Source organism: Lepisosteus oculatus, chromosome 1 (genome assembly GCF_040954835.1).
Source record: "Lepisosteus oculatus isolate fLepOcu1 chromosome 1, fLepOcu1.hap2, whole genome shotgun sequence".
NCBI classification, from domain to species: Eukaryota; Metazoa; Chordata; class Actinopteri; order Semionotiformes; family Lepisosteidae; genus Lepisosteus; species Lepisosteus oculatus.
In genome coordinates this window covers 62502611-62530543 of record NC_090696.1, presented here as the reverse complement: position 1 = coordinate 62530543, position 27933 = coordinate 62502611, and the positions used below count along the sequence as shown (strand labels likewise).

The 27933-nt window shown below is 37.0% G+C and overlaps 1 protein-coding gene across 1 annotated transcript in view; it reads right to left on the bottom strand.

Annotated features, from left to right (window-relative positions):
* ppargc1a (peroxisome proliferator-activated receptor gamma, coactivator 1 alpha) overlaps window positions 1-14917 on the bottom strand; it is a 325924-nt gene extending 311007 nt beyond the window's left edge. The window contains exon 1 of the mRNA XM_015345244.2: window positions 14768-14917. Within this exon, the coding sequence (XP_015200730.1) occupies window positions 14768-14851 (84 nt within the window). The 5' untranslated portion in view covers window positions 14852-14917. The remainder of the gene's footprint in view (window positions 1-14767) is intronic.
* Between the last annotated feature and the right edge of the window lie 13016 nt (window positions 14918-27933).

Below are 27933 nucleotides of genomic sequence, written 5' to 3'. Positions count from 1 at the left end.
TTATTTTAGAAACAAATAAGCAAGAAATCATCCCGTGCCAGTAATTTTCTAATACAGACTTTGATTTTTAAGAAAAATAATGTAGACATACTTGAAATATTAAATAAAACATACTTCAGTTGTAAAAGGCAATTGTTTCATCAAAATAAACAGTTATATTGCAGCGGTAAATGTCATTTTCTAGAAAATATTCTATTTCTAGAAAAAAGACCACTGATGGAAGTGATTGTTTGAGTTGACCAGTAAGTGACGGATTTGAGAATATATTTAAAAAATGTTTTATTTACTTCTTAGAACATCAAAAACTGTCTAGACTAATTGTCTTAAACTAACAAAATTTCCAACTAAAACAGAAACCATTTAAGTTACAGAATACATCTGAATTTTCTTCATTACCAGGTAGTATGAGGCTTATCTTTTATTTACTGGGTCATAGGCAACTGGCATGATCCCCCCAAAATTTCCAGCAAAACAGAAACCATCACAACAAGAACTACTATAGAGTTTAGTTTCAGAATACATCTAAATTTTCTTTATTGTCAGGAGACATGTGGTTTATTTTTTATTTACTGGGTAGTAGGCGACAGACATGTTCTGGCTCAATAAAGCCCCTAACATCTAGAGAAAGTTTGTGTCTCCCTGGAGAAAAGCTGGGGTATGCGAAAAGACGCATTCCTAATGCAAGAAATTGTATAGGGCTAATAAAGAAACATTATTATTATCTGTGACCGTCTCCATGCCTTTCTTTCTTGTCTCTTCTCTTTCTCACTTAAGTCTCCTATTTTCTTTATTTTTCCTTCAGACACTCTTCTCCATCTTTGTCTCTCCTTTGCTAATTCTTGGGCCTTAGTGTCTGGTTGACTGTTAATTCTCTCCCTTCTTTCTTTGGTATTCTCTGCTCCTTCTCTTGCACTCCTCTAAAGTCAGTGATTGTCTAACCATGTGTGCCTAAATTATAAAAGCAGGACTAAATAGTGTTATTTGCTGTTTTTATTCATCCACAACAATAAATGTTGTAAAGAAAAAGCTAAGCAATTTAGCCAAGATTGTTTGCTGATTTTAATTGCATATTACAATTATAGTTGATAAAATTGTGCATAATCAACTCCATCAGCCTTGATGTCAACACTGTAAGACAAAATATCTGAAGGAGGTGACATTGTACAGAGTTGACATAATTACGTTTGTTTTTCTCACACGTTATCTACAGAGCAGCATTTTTATTTTAGCCCATTTATGAAAAGTTCTCTTCCAACTAATGAAATACAAATATTTTTAATACATGATGTATTTATTTTTTAATCTAAAAGACAATGGAGTTGAGGTCTTATGGTTGTGACATGGCCATTTGAAACATTATTTATTACATTTATCAAAAAATAAAAAAACTACCAGACCATGAGGAGATGTGTCACACGCAATGAAACCAGGAAGTGGAAAAGGGGCCCTTTGGATATAGCTGCCCATGTTTATTCCTGATTTTATAACACTTTTGTAAAACTCTGACAATGGTGACATTAAAGTGGGACCCAATTTTTGAGAGACAGCATTTACAACATAAAAAAAAACATTTCTATCGAATATGTCTTAATATAAACATTTCCATGTCCCTTCTATCAGTCTGTGTAGGTATTTCATTGTTTCAAGAGATTTTTATATATTTTTGCCATTTTGCAATTGTGAACCCTGGTCTAGGACAGGGCAATTTTAGGTTCTCCTTGATTAGGAAATAAACAAAATAAATAAATTACCCCATAAAGTAGGATAAAGGAACATAGATGCATACAAAAGCATCTAAATATTAATTTAAAACAGTTTATAAGACTTTTTATTCATTTTCAGCCATTCTAGTAGACTTGTAGAGGTGTTTTGCCCAGATTCTCAAGAATGCCTGCATTACAAATTTCTTGATATTGTATACGTCCGTCCTTTAGGCTGAAATCAAAAGAAATATTTGGCAGAAAAGTTTGACAGTTTTTACAAAATATATGTACAATGGCACAATAAAGGGTATTTAATAAAACATATTACACAAAATAATCAGGAAATGTAATTAAAATATAATTGCAATACTTACAGGTAAAGGACAATGTACATACAGTATTTGTTGCAATGTATTAAAACTGACAAAAACAAAATCCAAGTACAGGTAGTTCCCACTATACTGTATGTTAACAGTATGTTATGTTGACAGTATATTATGTTGTTGGGTCCAGAAAGTCCCAATATATAGCAAAATGACATATATCATAAACGGGAATTATTCTCCATTACAACAATGAAGATATGGAGGGTTCAGGACTATAAGAGTATTGACTTAATCAGGCTGAGTATATGTTTAATGTACAGTATATAAGTATATAAGTTTCACAGCTGTTATAAGTCTAGGTTATGTTCCTGAATAATGTAACTTATGGCAAAATTACTTTGAAAAGGGAATTAATATCCACAAGGAATATTGTAAAAAACATTAGATACATTCCCAACGGACAGTTCTGACACTGGTGTATACAGTACATTTAATTTACCTAAAATCCATATAAAACAAATAGAAATAAACAATGTCACCAGGTCAAACTAATCAAAACCAACAAAGTCATTCGATACTTCAGGACAAATTTAATTTTTCCCCACACACTGTCTATGCATTTAAATTTAGCATGATCACAGCTTGATCTGCTTGTTGGGTCGGTGGTGTATTGCAAGATGGTGAGAGCTCAACTTCAATGTTGGGGAATAATGATTCGTAATCGAAACCAAGTGTAATAGCATTGTCTACAAGATAAATCATTTTTACATGTTACATTTTGCTCTAATGATGAACTCAAGGACCTACTTGAGTTCCATAAATATTACAGAATCAATATTTAAGATGTTCTTTTTCTTCAATTTTCTAACTTCTTATCCCATACAGAGCACACACAAATGTAGTGCCAGCTCCCCCAGAAGACAATTCTTAGAGGACTCAGAGGAAACCCACACAAATATGAGGAGAACACACAAACTCCTCACAGATTTAAACCCAGGGATTTGAACTCAGAGCCCTAGCACTGCAGGGCAGTAATGCAAAACACAGTGTCACCGTCTTATTCCCAGATAATCAAGAATTGTACATGACAATACAGTGCAGTGCAAGGATTTACAGTATCCCAAACAACAAGAGTGTGATCTCATACTATACATATCGTACACATTTATCAAATCAAATTTCTAAAAATGTCTAACATTTCTGAGGAATATTGACATCTACTGTGATAACATGAAAATTCACCTTTTCTTGAATGTACCACCATAATCCCAATGCCACAATTTACAAAAACAACCCTGTTTTCTAAATATGAATAAAACACAAACCAAACACTGATATGTCACTATAGAACTCTGGTGAACTGGTGACAGCAAGCATTACCTTCACTGGAGGGATGCAGAAATGTAAGCATCTTAAAATACCCCATTATTTTAGACATGCATAGACATGGTGTACGATATGCTTCCTGTTGCAGTGCACACGCCAGCTGGCAAGGCGGTAGAAATACGATGATGTGAGAAGGAATCTTTAAAATAAGGAAACCTTTGGTGCAGACTGAGAGCAACCTAACTGCTCAGAGATTTATTGACAAAGTCCTTCAGCTAACTATTTTTCAGCTCCTTCAAGTCAATATCCAAGTGCTAGTTTTCCCAGCAGGCCAATGTGCAAGATGAGACAGTGCTGGGTTTCCAATAGCACAACAAAACAAAAGCAATGTTGAGACCCCTGCTTTTACCACACCATGGCCATATTTTCCTCCTGCCCTGAGCCTAACAGAATCTGTTGCACCAATGCACTAATGCCATCAACAAGAAACAGTTGCGATCAACCAATCTGATCAAGCTGCCAGGATAATGTTAATGCTCAGGAGTTTCGTACACTTCCATAGCTTGTAAGGTTTTTGATTTTCACAATATGTCATGGCTCTTAATGAAAGGTACCATTCTTTGATTTGTATTTTAATTTGCATTTCCTTTCATTTTAATAATCATGTTTAAATACTTGATTACCATCCTCCTTAGGTAACTAATTTAACCCCCAAGTAGTCCAATTTGGCAAAAGACGTTCGAGAAGGCAACAGTATCAGCATGTGTAGCCTGCACAGGAACAGGTAAATGTTCATTCCATGCTGAAAGAAAAAGAAAAGAAACTTGGAAAATTTCAAAATTTTGGAAAATCAAATTTCTAAAAATGTGTAACATTTCTGAGGAATATTGACATCTACTGTGATAACATGAAAATTCACCTTTTCTCAAATGTACCATCATAATCCCAAGGCATAGTGCCACAATTTACAAACACAACCCTGTTTTCTAAATATGAATAAAACACAAACCAAACACTGATATGTCACTATAGAACTCTGGTGAACTGGTGACAGCATGCATTACCTTCACTGGAGGGATGCAGAAATGTAAGCATCTTAAAATACCCCATTATCTTGTAATGGTACTTCTAATATTTTGTATTCTGAAAATGTAACCTCCCAGTTGCTGAGTTCTTTAAATGACTTGGGATCCTTTCAATAACATTTTAATCATCTACGCTACAACTGTTTTTTTTTTTTAATGAAAGTTATTTCAGCCTGCCTGATTCTATGTTACGTTTGCAACAGACATCTATCGTCGTGTAAACTGAGACAAGAAACTGAGAGCCAAATTTCCATTTTTAATGATAACAGTTCTCAGGTGCGTAGTAACACTTCTTGCTGAGTTTTAATTCTCATCTAACCCACCATTACTCATCTCTGTGGCACTGTTGAAGAAGGAGCCCTGAGGAGGGGAATTGACGTGGCGTAGTCAGTGAAGACCACCTCCCAGGAGAGCTCCTCCTTCTGCGAGCCCTCAGAGCTCAATTATTTTGCACTCCCCTACTTGTTTTTGCTGATGAATGAATAAACATGCTTGCAAAGAAAAAGGGAAGGCACTCATTGGAACAGCCTGTTTATCAAGCTTTTTTTTTTTCAGGAATTATTCTAGGCAGTAATTACATGAAGGTGGTCTATACTGTACGTTTCACATTCCACTGGAAACACATTTTATACTAGGATGTTTTTACATGGAGATCCTGAGATCCTGTTAATTAGTTACATCTTTTAGTTTGTGCCTGAGTATGTTTAAAATTCTGTTTCAAAACAATTTCAGGCTCACAGGTGTATCAGACAGCCAGTGCCCCCTTGAAAATGCAGCGTAAAAATCATGGTCCTAAAAAAACAACAAAGACAGCAAAGGACTCTTCTAAGAGGGTGACCCTTCAAGGGAAGCATACGGATAAGCAGCCAAAACACTTTACATCCACTGTTCACTGAGCACATAATGATATCCATCCATTTTCAATAACCACTCAGTCCAATGCAGGATCCCAGGGAGCCTAAGCCTAACCCTTTAGACAAGAAGCTTGTGAGGACAAGACACTAGTCTGTCACAGAGCACACACTCGTACAGGGAGACATCAAAATAATTAGGCTGCATGTCACTGGACTGAAGGAGTTCAAGTAGGTAGCTGCGTCAGCATGTGCAGGCTGCAAAGGAACAAGTAAAGGTTTATTCCGTGCTGAATCACACCGGAAGTAGGCTCCACAGCCTGTTTCTTTTCTTCTCTTTTCAGCATGGAATAGACCTTTACTTGTTCCATATCATTGGACTGTCAGAGGAAATCGGACCAGTTGGCCGGATCACACTTGGCCACAAGGAAACCGTGACTTGAACCCAGTACTGTAAGACAGCAGTGCTAACACCCACATCATTTTCCCCCCAAATAAAGACTTTTACATTTTAAATATCAGGAGATATATTTTTTAATTGGATGAGTAGGAATTTCCCCATGTGAGAAAATAATGAGTGTACAGTATATCATGCGATTTCATAAACACAGCAGGTGCTCAATGTTTAGCATTCGGGCCGAGTTAGAACTGTCTAATGAGTTGATTAAGTATCTGTATGAATAACCATTCAAATAGCCATAATTTTAATTATTGTAAGAACCATAAAAGATGGCACCATGTCCTGCTTGAGTAATAAGAAGCAACCTGTTGCAACTGCCATGATTGAAGGGGCCTGCCTATGATAGAAACTGCCTGAAGAATGAAATATTCTGTTTCAATAATCAACAGCCTAGTCAGGAGAGGCAAAAATTGGATTCATAAGGGACAGATCATATCCCAGAAGGCAGATTTGTTCTGTAAATCCAGCTAACTGGCTCTGAGAGACACAATACGTCTTGGAAAACAGTGACAAAACCCTGGTCCAGGACATTCACATCTATCTGGTCATTCTACATAATTGCTTTCAGACAGCGGTGTAAAAAGACCCTGCGCCTCAGCAGAATGACTGTAACACGCTGTCTAATTGAAAGTGGATATCAGATGAAGGATATCATGTTAACAACCCAGAGACAAAATCACCATCTCTGGGAGCTTGAGAATGAGAAAGCCACTTTGCCCTTGACAGGCCTGAAAGAAGACAACATGCATGGAGATTTCATGGTGTACGATATGCTTCCTGTTGCATTGCACACGCCAGCTGGCAAGGCGGTAGAAATACGATGATGTGAGAAGGAATCTTTAAAATAAAGAAACCTTTGGTGCAGACTGAGAGCAACCTAACTGCTCAGAGATCTATTGACAAAGTCCTTCAGCTAACTAATTTTAATAATCATGTTTAAATACTTGATTACCATCCTCCTTAGGTAACTAATTTAACCCCCAAGTAGTCCAATTTGGCAAAAGACGTTCGAGAAGGCAACAGTATCAGCATGTGTAGGCTGCACAGGAACAGGTAAATGTTCATTCCATGCTGAAAGGAAAAGAAAAGAAACTTGGAAAATTATACTATTCCCCATACCACTCAGGCTGCATGTATTTAGTGCTGGTCAGCAGTAAGTCAAAGAAAACAAGAACAAGAATGATTACAAATGAGAGGATGTCTTCTGATCTCACACAGGTGTTTCTTAAAGGAAGCCAGGCTATTGGCTATTTAGCTGGTTCTATTCTCCCACAACTCTTTGTGTAAAGACATGTCCCATGTACCCAGGTTTAAATACACTTTCATACAGTTTCCACTTCTGTCCATTGATTTGGGTTTCACCCTTTATTCTGGAGAAGTCCACTACATTGATTTTAAGGATTTGGAATAAAGTTAATTTTAGTCCCACTTAGTACATGAATTAAAAAAACACTGTGTAACAGTAATGCTTCATTTACACCAACCCATTAAAGACGTCTATGAGACCTGAGCGTTGCTTTTCTTTTGTGCATCAGTTTAAATGCTTCAAAGGCAAAGTAGGGAAGCTTACAAGAAGTGCTTGAGCAGCAAAACTCAAGGCCAGAGTCTATTTAATAACGGAATAAGGACAGTTCAAGAAGTGGCAATGTAATATTCCCTGCATAAAAAAATCTCAGCCTCTGTTTCTGACCCCATGCCAGCAATGTGTGGTGTTTATTTTAAGTGCTAACCCAAGACCACCAACCTAATTTCATTGAAACACCATCTGAAATTAATAAACTCACTGACCAATCCAGATTCATTACCATAACTTTGGGTCTTTGAGTAAAAAGCAGTCCACATGTCGCAATGCACCAAAACTACCGCTTATAGCATAGAGTAAGGTCAATAATTGGGATTCAGTATAACACACAAGCTTTCTTTGTTTTTTTCCCCCTTTCTCCAGTGCAAGCCTTAATAAACCTGCAGTTTGCCATGTTTTTGGTTTCATTTTTCATGGAGGTTAAGTAATTTATTTGTTGCTGGGGTGGCACTAAATATCAAAGAATAGGCCCTGTCTCTTGACACTCAGTGTAGAGAATATAAAATACTATCATACTGGACCTAAAGCATTCAGAGATTTCTTCTGGAAAATAATGGTTCTCTTGAAAAACATTTCCTTGACCAAACTGATAATGCTGTATAGTAAGTCATTTTAATTAATATTCAATCAACATTGAACACTCACAGCATTCTAGTAAAGTAGCCAAATATATTTAATTAATTAAATGTGTGCGCTTTTCCATTTACTAAACAAAGAATACATAGAAATTTTGCATGTTAATGACATCTGTGATTAAGTGGATTTTATTACAAAACCAAGTTGCAATTACATCTTTGAGATTATGTTGCAATGTTACATTCCAGTGAACTGGAATGAGTATCACTACACTTTATCCTCTGAACAGCCCTGCCCAAAATGATATTAGGCTATTGCAATATCTATGCACACTGATTGACCGACCTGGAAGGTATTAAGAAAATATTAGTGTTGCGTTTTGTATTTTTAGCACTCACAGTCATTTCTTGATAACTTTAAATTTGTTTTCCATTAAAAAATAAGAAATAAAGTTCTTTGAAACCAGTTAGCTCCCATACTGAATTATTTGGATAAATGCCCCACAACTGTCCAATCATTTCATTGATATAAACCAATATAAAAAAATGTATGAGCTGTGTGCATATTTAGTACTACATTTTTTTTAATGACCATATTCATGTTAGAATCTTGTAATATCACAAGAGAAACTTTACTATTTTTATGTGGTGTTAAAGAATCATTTGGACACCCCTAGAACCTTCACCTTTAAATAACCAAATGATACAGCATACAAGTTACAGCAGCGAACTGGGCAACCAATCCAAATATTGAACTGCTTCCAACGTACTGTATGTTCAAAAATGTCCCACTTTCACCATTCTTTCGATGTGATCCCCAGAAAACTAAATAGAACATGTTGCCTTGTATTGGCCTTGATCTGCTTGTCCGTCAGATTACGTATACCGTTTAAATGAAAGATGCGTACCCCTCCTTATCCCTACCCGGTATTTCTGAAGCCAGATAAAGTAAAATTTGTCTTTTAAGATTCTGCACAAATACAGTATTACAGTCCCTAACGTTATATTTTGACAGCTTTCTCTAGCCTTTACATCTTATTCTTTTTTAACAAACTATTTTTTTACTTTTTACATTTTTCTTTAGCGTGCGCAAAATTTGGAATTGCCACATGTATCTGCTTTTGTTGAAAATGAAAAATAACATTATAAAAATGATGTGGTAATGACTCATCTGCTCTGGTAAGGATCCATGAAAAGAGCCTTCTGTCTCTTGATAATCGTATTACATACAGAACAAGAAATATTGTTCAATTTAGTTTTAAAAAGCCAATCATTAAGGCATAAATCTGTATAAACTATTGTAACTCTTAATAGCTTGGCTGCAAACAAACAACAATATACTAAACTACAAGAACTAAATGGCCCACAAACTAAAATTTGAAAACCCACATTGCAAAGTAGAAACTGTCTTCCCATTGAAGTATAGATCCATATCACTTCATGAAAAACTGCTAAATATTTCAGTATGGGCTATTCTACTGAATAGAAAGTTTCAAAACAGCGTTATCATTCATAATAAGAAAATACCTACTGTACAACACAAGAAACAACTTACAGACTACATACCAACACTGTTAGGAGTACTGTATGCACAAGGAATAATTTTATCAGTGATGTGAAAGAAAAACTAGCAGAAGCAAAACGTTTCCAACAGCAAACTGTTCTTATTAATAAAGGCATAACCTATTGGCTACAGCATTTGAAAGCAGATAAACAGACCTAAATAATTATGCTAACAGGGTTTTTTAATTGAAGTTCAGAAACAAAGGGTGAACCATCAACCACCCCCTAGATACAGTCAGTGCAAATATGAGTAATGAATTTCACTATCCCAGCTCTTGGCATTTTGCATCCTCCCCACACCCCATCATCGTTCTTCCATGAGCTCCTCTCCATTCGACTTCTTTGTGGAGTGAGATGGAGGAATGGTGGCAAACCGCTTCTGCCTAATGTCCAGGCTGTCGTTACCTCAGCCAATCCAGTTAAAGCCAAATCTCAAATTGCCAAAACTCAAAAGATAGTTTCTCAAATTGCACAAACACTAAAATGCTCAGTATACAGTAGTAAGTCTGAATCGACCGACATATTTTAAGGTTGCTACAATACCTTTACATGGACCTAGTCTAAACCCAGAAGAACACTGTGCACAGCTAAGAGCAATGCTTCAGGCGAGCCATTAGCAAAGAACAGGAATGAACTATACCTATGGGTAAGGAAACAAGAAATCCAATAAGTCAAACATTTCTTAAACAGAAAACGAAAGGAAAGGTAACAAAACTTAAACCAAAAAAAAAGGTAAAATCATAACTGACTCACAGGCATTAAATTAATAATTAATCAATCCTGACCTGTGCTGCATTATATGAGGTTAACTATAATATTGCACAGAATGCTCAACATTATGGAGGCACACTTTGAGAACAATATTCTAGATATCCATTTTAACTGTTTAACAGGCTCTTGGGCTGGCATTGAAAAAGTTCTTTCTCTAGAAAACATTTGCTACATATAGTATATAAGTCCATAATTTACTACTCTTGGCTTTCCAAACCTCACAATATAGTAAACCAAATTCTTCTGTGCATTCCTACTTTTAAAATGTTGATTTTCTGAATTTTCTGCAATACAACAATCACACAAACGGATTTAGCCCTCAAAGAAATACATCAGCAAACCATTAAACCATCATCTAAATGCACAAGGTGAACAAGTCTGAACAAGTCTGAACAAGTCCTGTCATTGTGATTAATGCACATCATATACACAAAGAAATGGATTGTTCTAGAACAGAACAAGTTTTCTTTTTTGTTGTTTGTCTGGAGAAGATATCTTTCTTCTTCCATGTCTTTGCCTTCAGGCTGGTGATTCAAGAAATCAGTAATCCAAATTTAAATTGAATGTTAGGGAGACCATATGACTTCCTGTTCACAGAGGGATTTTGAGATGGGATGGGATGTTAAAATAATCCTTAAAATTAATTTTTTTATCACGTGGGTTAACCAAGACACATTTACTTAATCTATTACTATGCTTAACTATCCTAAAGAAAAGTATTATAAAATGTTCAGTAATTGTTACTAGAAATGTCTGTGTCTAATACTTGAAGTTACCATTCGATTTTTGCAGTTATAAAATGTGCTAAAATACCTGTTTATCTTTTATTAAGCCTAATTTGAAACAATGCTTCAGAACAATAAATACCACTGATAAGCAGTTCATTTGGTCTGGCTGATGGTAGGAAAAGTGAACTGTATTTGACTTTGCATAGTTATTAACCACTAATTTACAGCAAAGATGTCATCCTGGAATTCCACTTTTAATATAAAGAATTTATCAAATCCTGTCCCATCTCAAAGTGACCTGGTGATCATGGATTTGTATAGTCATCCTACTCAAAGAGGACTTACTAAAATAAAATTGTTTAAGAGAGAAGAGAACCTTTATTGATACAGAGGTTTGTAAATTTGTAAATTCTGTCTCTTAAATGGAAAAACACTCCATTTTAAATAAATGCCAGCCAGTAGCAAATGAACTTTCCAGACGTCCCCAGGAAAGAAATATTGTTGACTCTATATAGCAGTAAGGCTTAGACAACAAATTAGGCACTCTCTGGGAGCTTTGCTGCAGTGTGATCTGAAAAATCTCTTTTCAGTCAAAATGAGCAAAAAAAATGGTCCTCAAAGGATTAGGAGAAATAAACACTATTAAAGTACATATTATAGTGTACAACTATATTAAAGTACAACCTCCTACTAACTATACTACTGAATGGTGAGAACTGGACCTCCACCATACAGCTCTGCAGAACCTATTAGAACAGCAAATAAAGGGATACTACAGACATGAAGTCCAGCATGGGTTTTAATGGGCCAAGGTTTTTTTTGTTAAGAGAAGTGGTACTCACTAGAAAGAGGAACATGAGAAGAACAATACAAACTGCAGCTGTTATTATCTGCTCAAGATTCTTTCTGTGCCCTCCACAACAAACTGTTTCTGTCTTTTTTTAGGGCTCACGCTATGATCCCTGCTGCGCCCTGTGATTCCACAGTTTTAGCCTTCATGACTCAGAAGAAGCTAAATAATGTAGAGGTTTATCTCAATCCTCAAGCTTGACTGGTAATCTAGGCATGGGTGTACAGTTTATTTATCTTTTACCAGGAAAGGCTGTGGAAGGAATGTACTTTGAGCATTTACAGAGAGGCAATAATATTCAGAGCAATGATAAAAGAGAATTTGCTAAGTATTAGACCTGCTCTCACAAGACCATGACCTTCTGTGTCATTTGTCAGTTAGGTAATGATCTTAAAAAGAAACTGTACAAAAAACAAGCTTTAAAGGACTCACAGCCTGAATATTCTTTGTTATTCTTTGTTATATTGTAGTGTTATATTACACTACATGCGTACTATATGTGCTGATATATTTTCCAAAATCAAAAATTTACTTTCCTAGTATTAGACCTCATTGCCTTGCTCCAACCAAAAACTTCTTTTTTTAATATTGGTGTTTTTTCCCCTACTCAAATCTTCTTGCAACTAACTTTATGGATACTGCTTTCTTATGCAGCCAGTGTGCATTCATTCATCCTCTAATGTTATTCAGTTAAAGAATACAGAGACACTGAAAACAGTTTAACAAACATTCCAATAACTACAAATTAATTGTGTTTGTGTTCTCATAAATAAGAAGAATAGTACTTTGGACATTGTGATGATAAGAATACTGTATTTTCCATATCATTTATCTTAATACTGTATATGTCTTTTTGCTAATAAGGCTCATTTAAATAAAAATATTTCCAGAGTTCTTAAGTACTTGCTTGTATATAAAATACTGAACAAATCAAAATGTTAGCAGTAAAATAAAAACAAATACAATATTAATGACTTCTCCACCTACTTAATATAATATATATATATTCATTTATTTTTATTTGGCATTTAGTCTATGTAATAAAAAAAATGAAGTAAAACATAGACTTGATATCAGTCAAATATTCAGCAAAGTAACATTCTGTATATACACATCTACACATCAGAATGAAGACCACTTAGTTTTGGGAACACATTAAGCAAAGCAATAGATTTTTGTTTTTGTTTTAAATATGAATACTTTGGAAACATTCTACCATTTTTCAATATTACATCAAAGTAAGCAGCCACAGACAGCTGTTAAAACATTTTTAGGGCTCATTATCTTGACATAGTTAACCCTGACTATAATACTTATATCCATAATTCATTGCAAGTGCTGCTGTTAAATCCCACCTAGAAGTGTGTTCCTTCAATTACATGTACTGTATATGTTTGTGTCACTAGGCTGTTAACATTCACTTTGAAAATCATAAAACATTTCTGTTTCTACCCGTGTAGCGATTAAATAAAGAGCTCATTAATATTATTACCAAGTTATACAAAATTTTCATGCCTGTAGAGTATGATTAATGCAAGTGAATTAGGTCTCAAGCAAGTAAACTATTCCCTCGACAGATGTAGATTTGGAAATGTAAGATCCGTGTTTTATATCTCATCATATTAAAGCTGATTTGCTTTTATCAATAATGCCCTACACTGAACATCATCAAATGGAAAATGGATTATCACAGAAAGAGTAGGATTCTCAATAACTGCTATAACTTTGAGAGAGAAAAACAAACATAAAAAGCAACATTGTTATTACAAATTCTGCATAGATGTTACTGGACAGTGTATACTGTAGCAGACATAATTATCTTCTGGTATGACTGCTTAGCTCTATTTCTGCTTTGCTGTCTCGAAGTGCTCTCAGCTCTGAGTCTTACAGTTAGACCGTTTTATATTGTGTTTATATATTATTAACATCCAAGGCAGCGTGAGGTTTTTTGATCCCTCCCAACCTTCCCTCTGTAACTTTACACTGGCAACTGCTAGTTGGGGGATTGTAGTTTCCTAGAAACGAGTGCACTCTGCCGCTGCTTTTCCATTATATCAGCATCACGCATCTACGACAACCACACACGGGCTATGTACAAAGTTGTTACATGCAGAGCACCAACCAGGTTCTAGGAAGCTTTGGCATTAAGGTGATCTAGGCATTAAACTCCTGGCGGAGGGAAGAGGGTGTCATTAGGTGGGTTTATTTATTACGGTCCCATGAAAGTCTGTTATAAAATCAAAGACAGGTGTTAACTCCAATGAGACCTTGTAATGACGCAGGACGTCTAATTCCACGGCGCGAGTTATAAAGTTCAAGTATTTTCCAGGATCAAGTGAATTACTGTACTTATCCTGAAACAAACATTTCGAGGTTCCACTAGATAAAATTAATTTAAACACGCAAACAAAGTAACCACAAAGTTCTGTAGGATCACAACAGCAGGATACATACAGCCAAGTAACTGGCACCTGTATGTTCTACACAAATCTGATATTGAAGAATTTTCTGCCTCTGTGCTTTACAGACACACCTATTAGATGCCTTGGACGTACGTGCATGTCGTTGCCACCAGCAGACTTAATACACCAGAACCATCAAAAAGTATTTAGCAAAAATAAAGCATGAATCGGTTCACTTCAAACACATTATGTACAATAAATGACAGCATGTTAGATAATGACAGTGAACGTTCTGCAACCTTTAATTTAGTTAGCATGCATGCTCCACAGCGCACCAGGAGTTTCCTTTAGCCTGCTGTAACTAACAATTGCTATCCTAATTAATTGTCCGTACTCGAATCTACAATTAAAACTGCTATGGCCATTTAATAAATACAGTATTGTTGATTGCTCTCGAAGTCGAAATCATCTGTACGGAAGACAACTAGCTTTGCACTTAGTTATAATGAAGTAAAAGGGAATGCCAATAAACTCCGGGTGCTTACCTGGTCGTATGGATTTTCCCAGGTGTAGTTGTAAAGGCAGGAGGAAAATAATGCATCTTCAGAAAGCGCATAACCTTCCATCATCTGCTTTTATCTGGGGGGCAACGGAGAGATGTTGTCTGGAAGTGCTTTTTCTTGCCCTAAACGAGTCTGTGTCCTTATTCTGGAGCGCCTTGCGTTCATCTGTAAGAAGCTGTGTTGCGGCTTTGCTACGTCACGTGGGTACTATCTTTCCAAAACCGGGAAGCCTTCATTGGATCTACACTATATCATGCTGTTTTCCCAACCCAGATTTCCCAAGTAACCCTTTTCATTTCCATCTCGAAACAGCATCACTTATTCTAAAATGAATTAGGGAAAGTGTGTAATATCACACGAACGAGTCATTTTGGGGATTCTACAGGTAATAGGAATATTAACGTGTAAATGAAACAACACCCACACAAACACACCTTAATATTGCATCTAAGTGCGCTCATTTCTGGGATCACGAATTAGTTGAATCGCTCTGCTGCAGTATGTTTGCAGATTTACATTAGACTCTGGCATCTTTAACCACGCATTTCAAGGTAAAGATGAGACAATCTACTTTAAATGTCTCTAACGAAATGAAAATAATGATCTTCGTGGATGTCTCTTTACCAATTATTGTCTATATAGACTTTAACAAAAACTGAGCTTTAGATAAATGTGATGACTGTACAAATAGTTTTAATGAATTCCACACAGTACCATATCTGGCATTCTTCTTTATTAATATAGTTTGGCCAGTCACAGACCCTTACCATGTACGGTATTTAAGTCTTCAGTTGCCAAGCAACTAAGAGTTAATATTCAGGTCAGTTCAGGGTGACCAAGTTTATGCATCACATGCAGTACTTTGTTTGGGATTGTTGGAAGGATTCATGCAGTGTGTACAATCACTGATCTTCTCGCTGATCTCTGAGTGGGTTCCTTAAAGTCATATCCAGTGCAAAATCATTGTAAGATAGCATGTGGCATCCGCCTTCATTAGAAACACATGTGTTTAGCCCATTGTGAGGGTCAATGCAGCTCCTTATCATAGCACTTACCATAATAATATGATATTATTCATTTGATTTAGCTGACACCTTTATAAATAGCAACAAAATAAATTAACTGTAAGATAGTAATGATGTAAAGCACATTTACAAACGAGACAGTTAATAAGACATCACAACAATTATCAGATGTGAGACCTTCGGAAAAGTAAGGTTGCTGCTGGAAGAGGTGTTAGTGGGGCCAGCAGGGGGCACTCACCCTGCAGTCTGTGTGGGTCCTAATGCCCCAGTATAGTGATGGGGACACTATACTGTAAAACAGGCGCCGTCCTTTGGATGAGACGTAAAACTGAGGTCCTGACTTTCTTTGGTCATAAAAAATCCCAGGGTGTTTCTCGAAAACCATAGGGGTGTAACCCCGGCGTCCTGGCCAAATTTCCCATTGGCCCTTACCAATCATGGCCTCCTAATAATCCCCATCTATGAAGTGGCTTCATTACTCTGCTCTCCTCCCCACTAATAGCTGGTGTGTGGTGAGCGTTCTGGCGCACTATGGCTGCCGTCGCATCATCCAGGTGGATGCTGCACATTGGTGGTGATGAAGGGGAGTCCCCATTACCTGTAAAGCACTTTGAGTGTAGTGTCCAGAAAAGCGCTATATAAGTGTAAGCAATTATTATTATTAATTAAAAGTCATGGTCTGAAGGTAAACCGAGTGGAGATTGGAAATAAAAAGAACCATGGCAATGATATAACATGGTTTCAGCACATGCCTGGAAAAGTTATTTGGTCCGGTATACATGAGTGTCAACAACACTGATGACAGAATAATACTAGATGTTTGTTTTTTTTACTTTCTGTGTTATGTTATGATCAGCAAACACAAAAAAAATTAGGAACCAGTTCTAAATCCTGGAATTTGACTCCACTCATCATAGTCTGTGCATCTGCTATTTTGTTCTATTTTTTGTTTAACTGTATGTGATGTATATCACAGTCTGCATAATGAGAAATGTTACCAAGAAGATGCAACTGGTAGGTAAATCAAAGGCCAATTTACCTACCAGTAGGTCTTTGGACTGAGGAAGCCAGAACACCCATGTAAACCCACAAAATCATACAAACTCCACACATAACGTATAGTATCCCAGGTCCAGAATTGAACCCAGAGTCCCAACAGGGCAAGGGCAAGGAACAAAATGCTAACCACTGAGCCATCATGCCACCCTACAGTGTATCTATAGGTTTAAAAATATCTAACAGTGGACCACGAACAGAAGCTTAATACTGTGAGGTTTCACTATATTAGATCCTTTAAATAAAGTAGGTGTGTGGATATACAGTATTTTACAGACTTTGTTTTCATGTATAAACTTGTTTGTTTTTGTTTCACTGAAGCAAGAATAATTGCAAAGTGAGTGCCAAGCAAGCATAACGACCAATTGGGTTGTATGTATATTCAATTAAACCAACAGTTCATTTTTATTCGTAGTCCCCAGGCTGGTGTTACTAATCACATACTGTATAAAATTACACTGACAAATGCATAGATTATAAATCTAACCACAAATAATCTGGATAAAATGTGCCTGATAAAAAAATATCCTTATTTTGCAGCCTTGCACAAAAATAAAAAATAGCTTCCCATTGTGTAACAAGCTACTATTGCACATTTGTATATACACATCAAAATTGATGTTCATACAGCATATTTGCCACATATACAGGACATCAAACGAAATGTATCACTACAACAAATTGCATAACAAATTCACAAAGGTATAAGGAAAAATAATCATCTTTTTTTTGCAGCAGGTTTACTGACATTGTACAGGAGATGTGGCACAGATAAATGTGCTGTGCTCCTTAATATTTGTCATCAACAGGGATGATCAAAGGGGGTGTCTACTGTGAATGTCGGGGGCTTGTAGCATGTGTGGCCACCAGTGAATGCAATACAAGATGCCCATCTGTGACATATGCTTTCCACCAGATTGCAGATGCTGTGCTGTGAGATCCTGTCCCATTCCTCTCACAGAGCCGGGACAAGCATGTTCCTGTCTGAAAACTAAAAAAAAACACACACAACACCCCAGCTCAACCTATAAATGTTCAAGGCGGCCCAAGTCCAGCGAGTACAGCATACACTGCATAAGTGTTACATTCCCACCTTCCAAGAAAACCATCGTCAAACAAGAAGAACAAGGATGCACAAGTTATGTTGCAGTGCTGTCACATCAGGTGACCCAGCAAAAAGTGCAGCAATTGAGGCACTGTGTATTTAGCTTGCCATCAATCACATGGAGTTCTGTATGCTCTAGGCTAATGGTTCCCAATCCTCATACATTGTATTTTGTAAGTGAAATAAAATCCCAAACTTGTGAAAAGAAAAAAAAATGCAAATATTACAATGAAACAACTAAGGCTTCCATTATCTAATTATGAATTAGGATGGATTGAACACCAGGCCAGGAGGCTTGTATGTTACCAGGACCAGGAATTGACACACACACACACACACACACACACACACACACACACACACACACACACACACACACACACACACACACGACACAGACACAGGACCCAGCCATTCACACACCTCACGCTCATCTCCTCTTCCCACCTGCCTGTGGACCACAGTGCTGCCCGGTGGCCCAATCTTTGGACCACACACTGACCCGCAACCCAAATCTGTCTGGGTCACCTCAGGATTTAGACCTTAGTGGGTATGACCGAAAGTAAAAACCCCTTTAAAATAAGCCACAGCCAAAGGTCTGTCTTTTATGACATGTTACAAGGATCCCGACTCCTCTGTTTGCAGAACTGACCGGCCAGAAGCCCAGATTGGGACCATGCTTATGACAGAGCAGGTTAACTGTTCTAAAGTTCAACAGGACAACAGACAGTTGGAGCCTTACGGGTACGCTGCTCTTAGGTTCAGACGTGCAGACAGAAACCTGAGTCTTAGAGACAGTGCATTAGTGCCACTCACCTTACAGTAAAAGCACTTTACAGTTAAAGGACAGAATCTCACATGGCTGATGTGCTGAGTATGTGTTGTTTTTAATAGAAATCACTTCATCACACGTGCCCAATAATGAGGTACTGTTTTTATTTGTAACACTTTTTAATAATGCAAAAAAGCCAAAGTAATTGTTATCACATGAACAATAAAAGTATGAAATCCGAGTAGATTCACTGACTGAAAATATGAAGAAGACGTTTGGGCAGTAAGCTGTGGAGGAACAAGTAAAGGTTTATTCCATGCTGAAAGGCAAATAAAAGAGACACAATATTTCAAGTGTGGAACCTTATTCAGGTGAAAAGGGCTCACAACTGAAGAAGGCTCTACAGACGAAACATTACATCTCTTTTCTTTTCCTTTCAACATAGATAACTTGGTAGTCTCTTCTTAGAGATGTTTTCCAACTACCTATACAATAAGTTGCTGCTCGGAAACTGTTATTTAATACTTCATCCTGTTTCACATACACTGTTGCCAGATCTTCACCGAGCAGCTTGTTGAGTGAAATCCTAACAGTTGGTGTCAACAAACAGTAAAACAAATCAAAATGTTTTAATCATGTTGTCTTAAAAACTTAGGCTTTTCTTAAGTTAAAATATTCCTTTAGATGAAAGAGTTGAAATTTAAAAAGAAACTGTTAACTAATTTCGTTATTTCTTCTTATTTCAGCCCTAGGGGCTGTAACAAGAATTGTTATAGTCTTACAAATTACAATCTACATTATATGTACTAAATTACAAGCACTATTTTGCAGGAAAGGTATTATATTTTACAAGTCATAAAGATTGTTGGCAGTCATCCATGGCAACATGATTAAAATTTCCTTCTTTCTGAAATTCTGTGTCAAACGCAAATCAGAAATGGGGCACTCTGAGCCAGGTGAACAACTACCACTATTCCTTTACAGCCAGAGCATCAGACAAGATGTTGCATGGGTTCCATGCAACATGACTCTGGAGTAGTAGCTCTAATTTCACTGATGAACCACGGACCAGACTGCAAATGATTAGTGATATTTTTCGTGCATGTGGAGTATCAAGTCATTGTTTTTTAAAGGCTCTAGTCTCAGAAAGAGACAGAGTTTGCCTGGGTAGTGGCTCAGACTGTGTTTGCAAATTGCTTGTACTGTCATTACTGTAGTGCAGTCTGGGCTTTATGTGTTTGCATCTGATTCAGTTTCATTCCAGCTGAGTAAAATGAACCTCTTGTCTCTCTAGCAGCCTGTGTAACTCATGGATGTTCGTTTTCTCTCTTGGACCGATAGGAATGCTCCAGGAATGTTCCGTAACTCCATGAACAAATCAAGCATCTGTCCCACTCGTGGCACTGACGTAACCCCAGAGGGTGCAATGCTCTGGACAAAGTCCTTTTCTACCTGAACTTAACCGACATATGTACTTGATTCCTAATATCTTGTTCTACCATTGTTCACTGTCTCTTATTTAAACATTATAGCTTAATCAATTTTTTAGTAAAAAGAAAACCTTGTCATCACTGTCAGTGGCAACTGTTTCAGTACAGTGAACAATGAAGTGAAGCTTTTATTTCCAGTGAGAAAAAAAAAAGATACAACAAGCGATAAACAAACAAGCAAAATATAAGTCCCATATTATTACCACAACTCACAACTGTCTCTTAACTAACACTAATGCACACACCTCCACACGTAAGAGATAATTACACGCTCTAGATATAAATATGAACGGTCTACAATTATATCTGTATATGTCAGTCAATGCATACTGGTATCCTTTCTTCCTTCCTCCATGTGTACAGGTTGCCAGGGACCTTGAAGCAGGACCTTTTCTCCTTAAGGTGAAAAAATCCATTGTTGCGTGTAAATAGTTGTTGTCTATGTTCATGCAACATGACTTCATTTTCACACATGGTGCATACAGTGCATCAAAAGGGATCCTTAATTCCTCAACGGAAACCATCTTATTACTTCTCAAGAACCCAACCAGCAAAGGGCAAAGCTGAATAACTCCAAAGGTTAATTCCACAATGAAAACTAGAGAGGAGAAATACGTCAGCGCTATAGAGCCTTGTTTAGGTGTGACATACAATTGAAAGCAATATTGCAATGGAGGACAAAATAGGTAATAAAATGTTCTTTCAGTGCCACAACATCAAAAGAACCATTAAGAATAAAGTAAAACATATTCAGGACAATAATGGGAAGTTGGTCACTAAGGGAAAAGTCTACAACATGCCTCAGGCAGGGGGAGGACAAAGTTCTGTATTAAATTGTATTAGCATACAAGAAGCAGAAGTATTTGGTGTACTAGGAGAAAGATTAATAAATCTCCAGAGCCTGTTGGTATCTTGCCAATGTTCAATGTAGGGAAGGACAAGTTTTTACACGTACAGTAGGTAGGAAAAACAAAATACAAAATGGGAAATGTTGAGCTTGAAGAAGCCGATTATGAAAAAGATACAGAAGTGTACTATGGCACATCATTTACATCTTCTCGACTATGTGGGGAAGCAACCAAAAAGGCAAGCTACGGTAAATGTTAGGATATATTGTTAATGGGACAGAAAGTAAATCAAGGGAGGTCATTTAAAAATTATATAATACTCCAGTAAAGTATCATTTATTATTTTGTGTACAATTTTGGTCACTATGTTACAGAAAATATGTTGCTGCTCTGGAAGCAGTCCAGAAAAGAGCAACCATATACATTTTGGGGTATAAGAGGAGACTCTACACTGACAGGCTGAAGGAACTGAGCCTTATTCGCCTTGAACAGAGGTTACAAGGGGGCGCAATACAAATATTTAAAGTCCTCAGTGGTTCAGTGGTTCTGACAAAGCAACCCAGGGAATTTCATAACGGATAAACAGTAAAACGGTACCCAGAAGACCAAGTGTAAGGTACTGTAGCAGTGTATTTAAAGCCAAAAAACATATTTACGCAAAGGGATGCGGGTGTATTGAAACAGCTATTCAACCATGCTGTTGAAGTTGATACCTAGTTTTCTTTTAAGAAGTGGCTAAATCAAGTAGGTACTACATAATTGTCTTCTCTCATTTGTAATGTTTCTTATGTTTTTAACTGTTTTAATATCCAGGGATGACATGTTTGCAGCCATTTACATCTTGCAGCAGCATTCATCTCTGACCAAAGCAGGGTGATGAAATGGTTCCATGGAGACAAGAGCTTCAACAGCATAGAACAGCCAGTGATGCTGATGTCTACCCCTCTCATTATAATTGTGTCACATTTTTAAAGAGAAGCAACACCCACCAAGAAGATATTTATTTTGATAGATTGATGATTATTAATCCCGTAGGGAAATTGTTATGTTACAACAGTCCAGCCCAAGACAAGCAAAAACAGACATCAGAATAGTTATAAAACAAAAGACAACAAAATAAATAAAAAATAAATAAATACATAGGTGTGTGCAAAATATGATGATCATAGTCACTGTAAAAACAATAAAATATGTGCAAAATGTGCATAGGTTTATACAGACTGATTGTCCAAAAAGTACAATGGAGCAAACATGCTTTCCATAGACGATCAAATGAAGGGCTAACAGTCCTAGCCTAGGGCAGCGTTATACACCCTGACAGCCGCCAGGAGGAAATACCTGAGGGAACGTTCCCTTGAACACCGTACCTGGAGCAGTCTGTTGCTAAAAGTGCTCCGCTGCCCAATAACAGTCTCATGAAGCGGATGAGAGGTGTTGTTCATGATGGCTGTGAGCTTGGCCAGCATTCTCCTCTCAGTCACCACCTCTATGGGGTCAAGGCTCATTCCCAACACAGTGCCAGCCTTCTTGAAAAGTTTATTGAGCCTATTTGCATCTTTTTGTCATGATGCTGCTGCCCCAGCACACAACAGCGTAGAAGATGGTCGCCGCCACCACTGATTCATAAAAAATGTGTAGCAGTGTTCCACACACACCAAAGGACCCATACATTTCTTAACTAAGACAACATTTGATTTCTGTTAGACTGAGTTAGCACTGAAGGTCAGGGTGAAGTGTACCATATTGAAGTGTGTTAGCATTATTATTGTCCTGGCCAAATTTCCAGGACATGATTGGCCCTTACCAATCATGGCCTCCTAATCATCCCCATCTGTGAATTGGCTTCATTACTCTGCTCTCCTCCCCACTGATAGCTGATGTGTGGTGAGCATTCTGGCGCACTATGGCTGTCGTCGGATCATCCAGGTGGATGCTGCACATTGGTGGTGGTGGAGGGGAGTCCCCATTACCTGTAAAGAGCTTTGAATGGAGTTTCCAGAAAAGCGCTATATAAGTGTTAGCAACTGTTAAGCAATTATTATAATTGTGCTTAAGAGGTAGCAATACTCTTCCAGACTTTGCGAGGTGCAGAGGTGTGGATTGGGGAATTGCTCTGCTTTTTAGTTCATATTATCTTGGAAACTGTTCTTTTGGCACATTTCATTCATTTACTTTCAAAGAGAGGTTTCTTGTTATTTTTAATTTCATTAAAATGTTATTTAAAATACTAAATGTAAATCCTTACTTGCAGGTGGCTCAATGCTTTTTATGTGTTTGTTTTCCTTTGATCTGATATACAGTATGTGAAATGTACGTCAGCTGTAACCTTTTGATTTTCGGTTGAATGGCTTAATGTGGAGCAGGTTTTCTGTCTAAAACAAATTGTCAGCTACACTTCAATGACTAAAGTAATGGAAAGGTAAAATTGGCATTGTGTACTTTTTTTCTTAAAATAGTTGGCTTCTTTAAAAAAGGTTTTTCCGAGGACACTGACAAATTCAAATGCTAGAAATCTAATATTGCTTTCCCCCTATTTCTTTCAACAATGTATTGCTTCTTTATAGAAACTTGTGCAAAAAGTATGCTCTAACTCAAGTCATTTCATTATGATCACATCAGGGTAAAGAAACTCTACTCAGAACACATAAAATGCCAAAGGGGAATAGGAATTTGAAGTATCAGACTGAAATTTGCTGCTTACCACACAGAACATGATATTGCAAATAGATAGGAAAGAATAGCTATGTTAGATGAGAGCACAAATAGCTTAGAAAAATATCTTGAAAAACACAATTTCAGATACAGTAAGCTGTGCTGAAATTACAGCTCAGAGTTCATGTAACCTAACTTCTTTTATTGTTTTCTCATTGGTTTGGTAAGTGTTCATACACTTTACTAAAACCAGAAGGGGTACAGTATATGTAATACATATATTTACTGTCATCAAGCAAAAAAACCTACATTATTTTGAAAACTAAATATCACCTTGAGTTTCTATAGATCTCAAAGAAGATGTTCTGTACTACAAATCATGAAAGATTACTTTAAGTCAATAAAATGTAATGAGCTATACCCTGAAGGGTAATATTTCAAAGCTAGCAATACATTTTAGAGATTACAATCAGTTTCAATCCATAGGCACCTAGAAGCCAAAAGACACTTGACAATTCTTGATTTGATATTATCTTTCATGTTAATCATTTTAAGTCACATGCTCTTGCATTTGTAATAAAAAAATATTTAAGTTTCAGATTTTTACACAGCTGCCTGATCAGTTATAAAAGGGAACACCAGAGAAAAGAATTGCTGTAGCTACCATATTGTAGGTATTATCATAGTGGTGAGGACTCTGAACTGAAGGGTCATGAGTCAAATCCTAGCTGAGGTGCTGCTGTTGTCCACTAGGTCAAGGTAGTTTGGTTGCTTATGCTTAGTTATTTGTATTCATACCTCTTCGTTCATCCATGATCAGAAAGCCACTTATTCCTGGTAAGGGGTGTGGCAACCCATAGTATGTTCAATCAGCACAAGGTATAAGTTGGAACTATTGCCGGAATAAGACCATGCTGATATCTATACTTCCTTGCCATCTATTTTCTAACTGCTTCTTCCAATTCAGGGTCAGTGGGAGGAAAGAGGAGCACCTGGAAGATATCCACCAAAACAGGAGGAGATCATAGAAACTCTACGCTCAAGTCCAGTCCAGTTCAGACTTGAACTGAATCCAGGATCCAGGGTCAATGCTAATTGTGCCTCCATACTCTCCTACTGGTATCTAACCATTCCGAAAGACAAAAGTGAGAAACACATCAGTGGAACACAGACTTCATCAGTGGAATTTCAGAATATTGGGCAAAGCATTTTTCCCTATCAAACATGCTTGCCTTTTATAAGCAGGAAAATTCCAATAAATATACTGGTCATTTTTCATTGAGGATAACTCTTTGAAATTATAGTTTTGTTAGAATTTACTTGACAGAAAACACAGTTGTGGGAAAATAGCACAGATCACACCATAGAATACACAATCTAATATGATATAAGAAAAATAATATGCATACTGTATATAACAAATTTAATAGATGTATGTACGACCCAAATAACAAAAGCATTTATTCGAATCAGGTAACCTATTCTGAGAGAAGAATGATTGGTCCAGCTTACTGTAGACAGGCAGAAAACAGTTGTGTAACAAGGCTTGTCTGTAGGGTCCAGTCCGTTCTGCTCTGTAGACTCTAGTCATTGAAAATGTATTAGCTTTATAAATGCACTGGAAGTGCTAAATATGATTAGCCCCCACATTGCAGAACAGTTAATACCATACTCAAAACCCATCCTCAGGAGTGCTGAGGAGGTACATTATCCAACTCACACTGATATCAAAAGATATAAATTCTTTGTAATTCGACAAAGAAAATCATAGTACAGAACTATACTATACTATATATGTATTTACTGTATAGGTACTTACTGTACACCCTTCCATTCACAAAGTAAAATGTATGTATATATTTGAAACTCCTCATACCCTCCTTGTTTCTTGAGATCATTGGGTACAGGACTCTCACGACATTGGATCTAGAGCTCGATGTACAAAGTAACACAGCAGACAATTTTTATTTATGTAAACCAGAAGTACAGAAACATGTTCCCAATAGATTTACAGCGCATTCTTTTCAGCACAATTAGTTTGCTGTTTATTTCCTTTCTTTCACCATTGTGTCAGTTCTCAGAAGCCCAGCAAGAGAACAAAAAGAACAACGAGATTAGGGGAACAGTTACTGAAATCTTTAAGCATACCTGCAGAATCCACTTAAATCAAAGCCTTCATCTGATGATGGCAAATACCAGCAGAATTAACATTCTGCACCAGGGAAAACAAAATGTTCCCTATCTTTATCTCCCTGTCACAATCTACAGTAATCTTTTGGCTGTTGTAGATTAAATTAAGATTGCTGATTGCTATAAATGTGCAAACCCAGGCAAGAAGACAATTCTATGCAGATCTCTGTAAGCACAATAGCGCTTTAGCAAAAATAAAAGGAAAGGGATTGTACAATTCTAAATGTACCCCAGTAAAACACTGCAGTACTTTTAGAGGCCTCACTCCATCTTTTTCTCTTATTTTATTTTCAATGTTTTTGCTTCATGTGTGATTCTGTAGAATTTATCACAAGGCTCTGTTTTTGTTTGTGTCTTGATTGTTCGAAATTATTCTAACAGACCATTCCCAGCCCAAAAAAAAGATTGTTTTCAGAGATCCCCTGAAGGCTGAACAAAGAAACAAAGCCAGGATTTATATTGTCAGAGCTGGTAATGATTCAGTGACAGTCTTTTTCCAGTGGGCTTCAGAGAATTGTATGAGGCTAAATTGCTTTCCTAACAGGTTTTATAAAGATAATTTTGCTGTAAATGTTAATTACAAATAACAGTCTGAAGACAGAAACCAAAGGTCATGAAACTCAACAGAAACCATAAGACATGAAATAACTGAAAGACAGCAAAATGAATAGTGAAAAACAATTATATTAGGTTTGTCCAATTACATCCAGTATCTAATACAGGATAATGTTACAAAACCAAAAGGCAGAACCTCTTCTCATTTTCTATTTTCAGTCTATCTAGATGTTATTGATGGCAAAGGCTCAAGTGTGCAAAAGGACAATGGTTAAGTTTTTTTGATTAAAATTTGTAATTATCTGTAAACAAAAGCAGCACTTTGGTACACTGAAACCTCTAACCACTCTCTCCAGCTATTCACAAACTTCTCCATGACAACAGTCTCATAGCTCTCACACAGACATGCAACAAACTTGCATTGCAGGAGTACAGAACTCATAACCTTTACCAGCTTAGCTGAAGTGGTTCAGATCTTGAATGCATTGGATCTTAACATCAGATCAAAGGTAAAGTCTCAGGTATCAAGACTGGATTGAGCTATGCTATTTTCTCCTGTGCTTTCTTTGTCAGATTAATAGAAGAACATTTAATCTCTGATATTTGCTTAGTCCCTCAACTCTACATTTATTTACAAAGATGACCATGTTGGTACCATCACCAGCTCTAGCAATCAATTGTAGGAATTCCTACATTCCTTAAGATGATCCAATAACTGAAACCTTTTATTAGTACCAACCAATCATCTCAGATCATCGACTAGGTGATCTACACAAAATCTTTGTCCAGAGTTCCCTTAACCTCCTACAGCCTCCATCCTCACCAGGCACAGTTTGCCAAAGCAGAAGCACTCTCTCACCTGCAAATACATTTTCAACAGCACACTCGTATGTGGTCTCTCAGATTATTTTAGGACCGCCCAGAGTGTTTGACCGGTTATCTCATCTACGCATTTCTTGTACAAATGGTGGACTCTCCAAGATGATCGTCCATCTTTTTATGCCTCCCAATCACAGTGACTTCTCTTTCCCTTTTAACAGGGAGTCAGAGACACCTGGGCTATACACACATTAAAAGGCAAAATAATTAGAGTGGGTTAACACATTCCCTCCAGCACTCAGCAAATGTCTACTCTTTTTAAACTCCCTATTCAGTTAGATTGCTGCCTGTCACACCTCCCACTGTAATCTGTCCTTCATATTTCCACGTTATTATCTCCCTACCAATCTCCCTACCAATCTCCCTACCAATTCTCACTTTTCTCTCTTTTCTCTCTTCTCCTCTTTGCTTGCCCTATGCCTATGCCCTATGCTTGCCCTATGCCCTATGCCCTATGCCCTATGCCCTATGCCCTATGCCACCTTTCTCTCATACCTCTGCTATTTTCCTCTCCTGGGCACACCTGATTAAGGCCCCACAGTCAAAAGATGTTTTTACTCTGAACTTTTCAGAGTG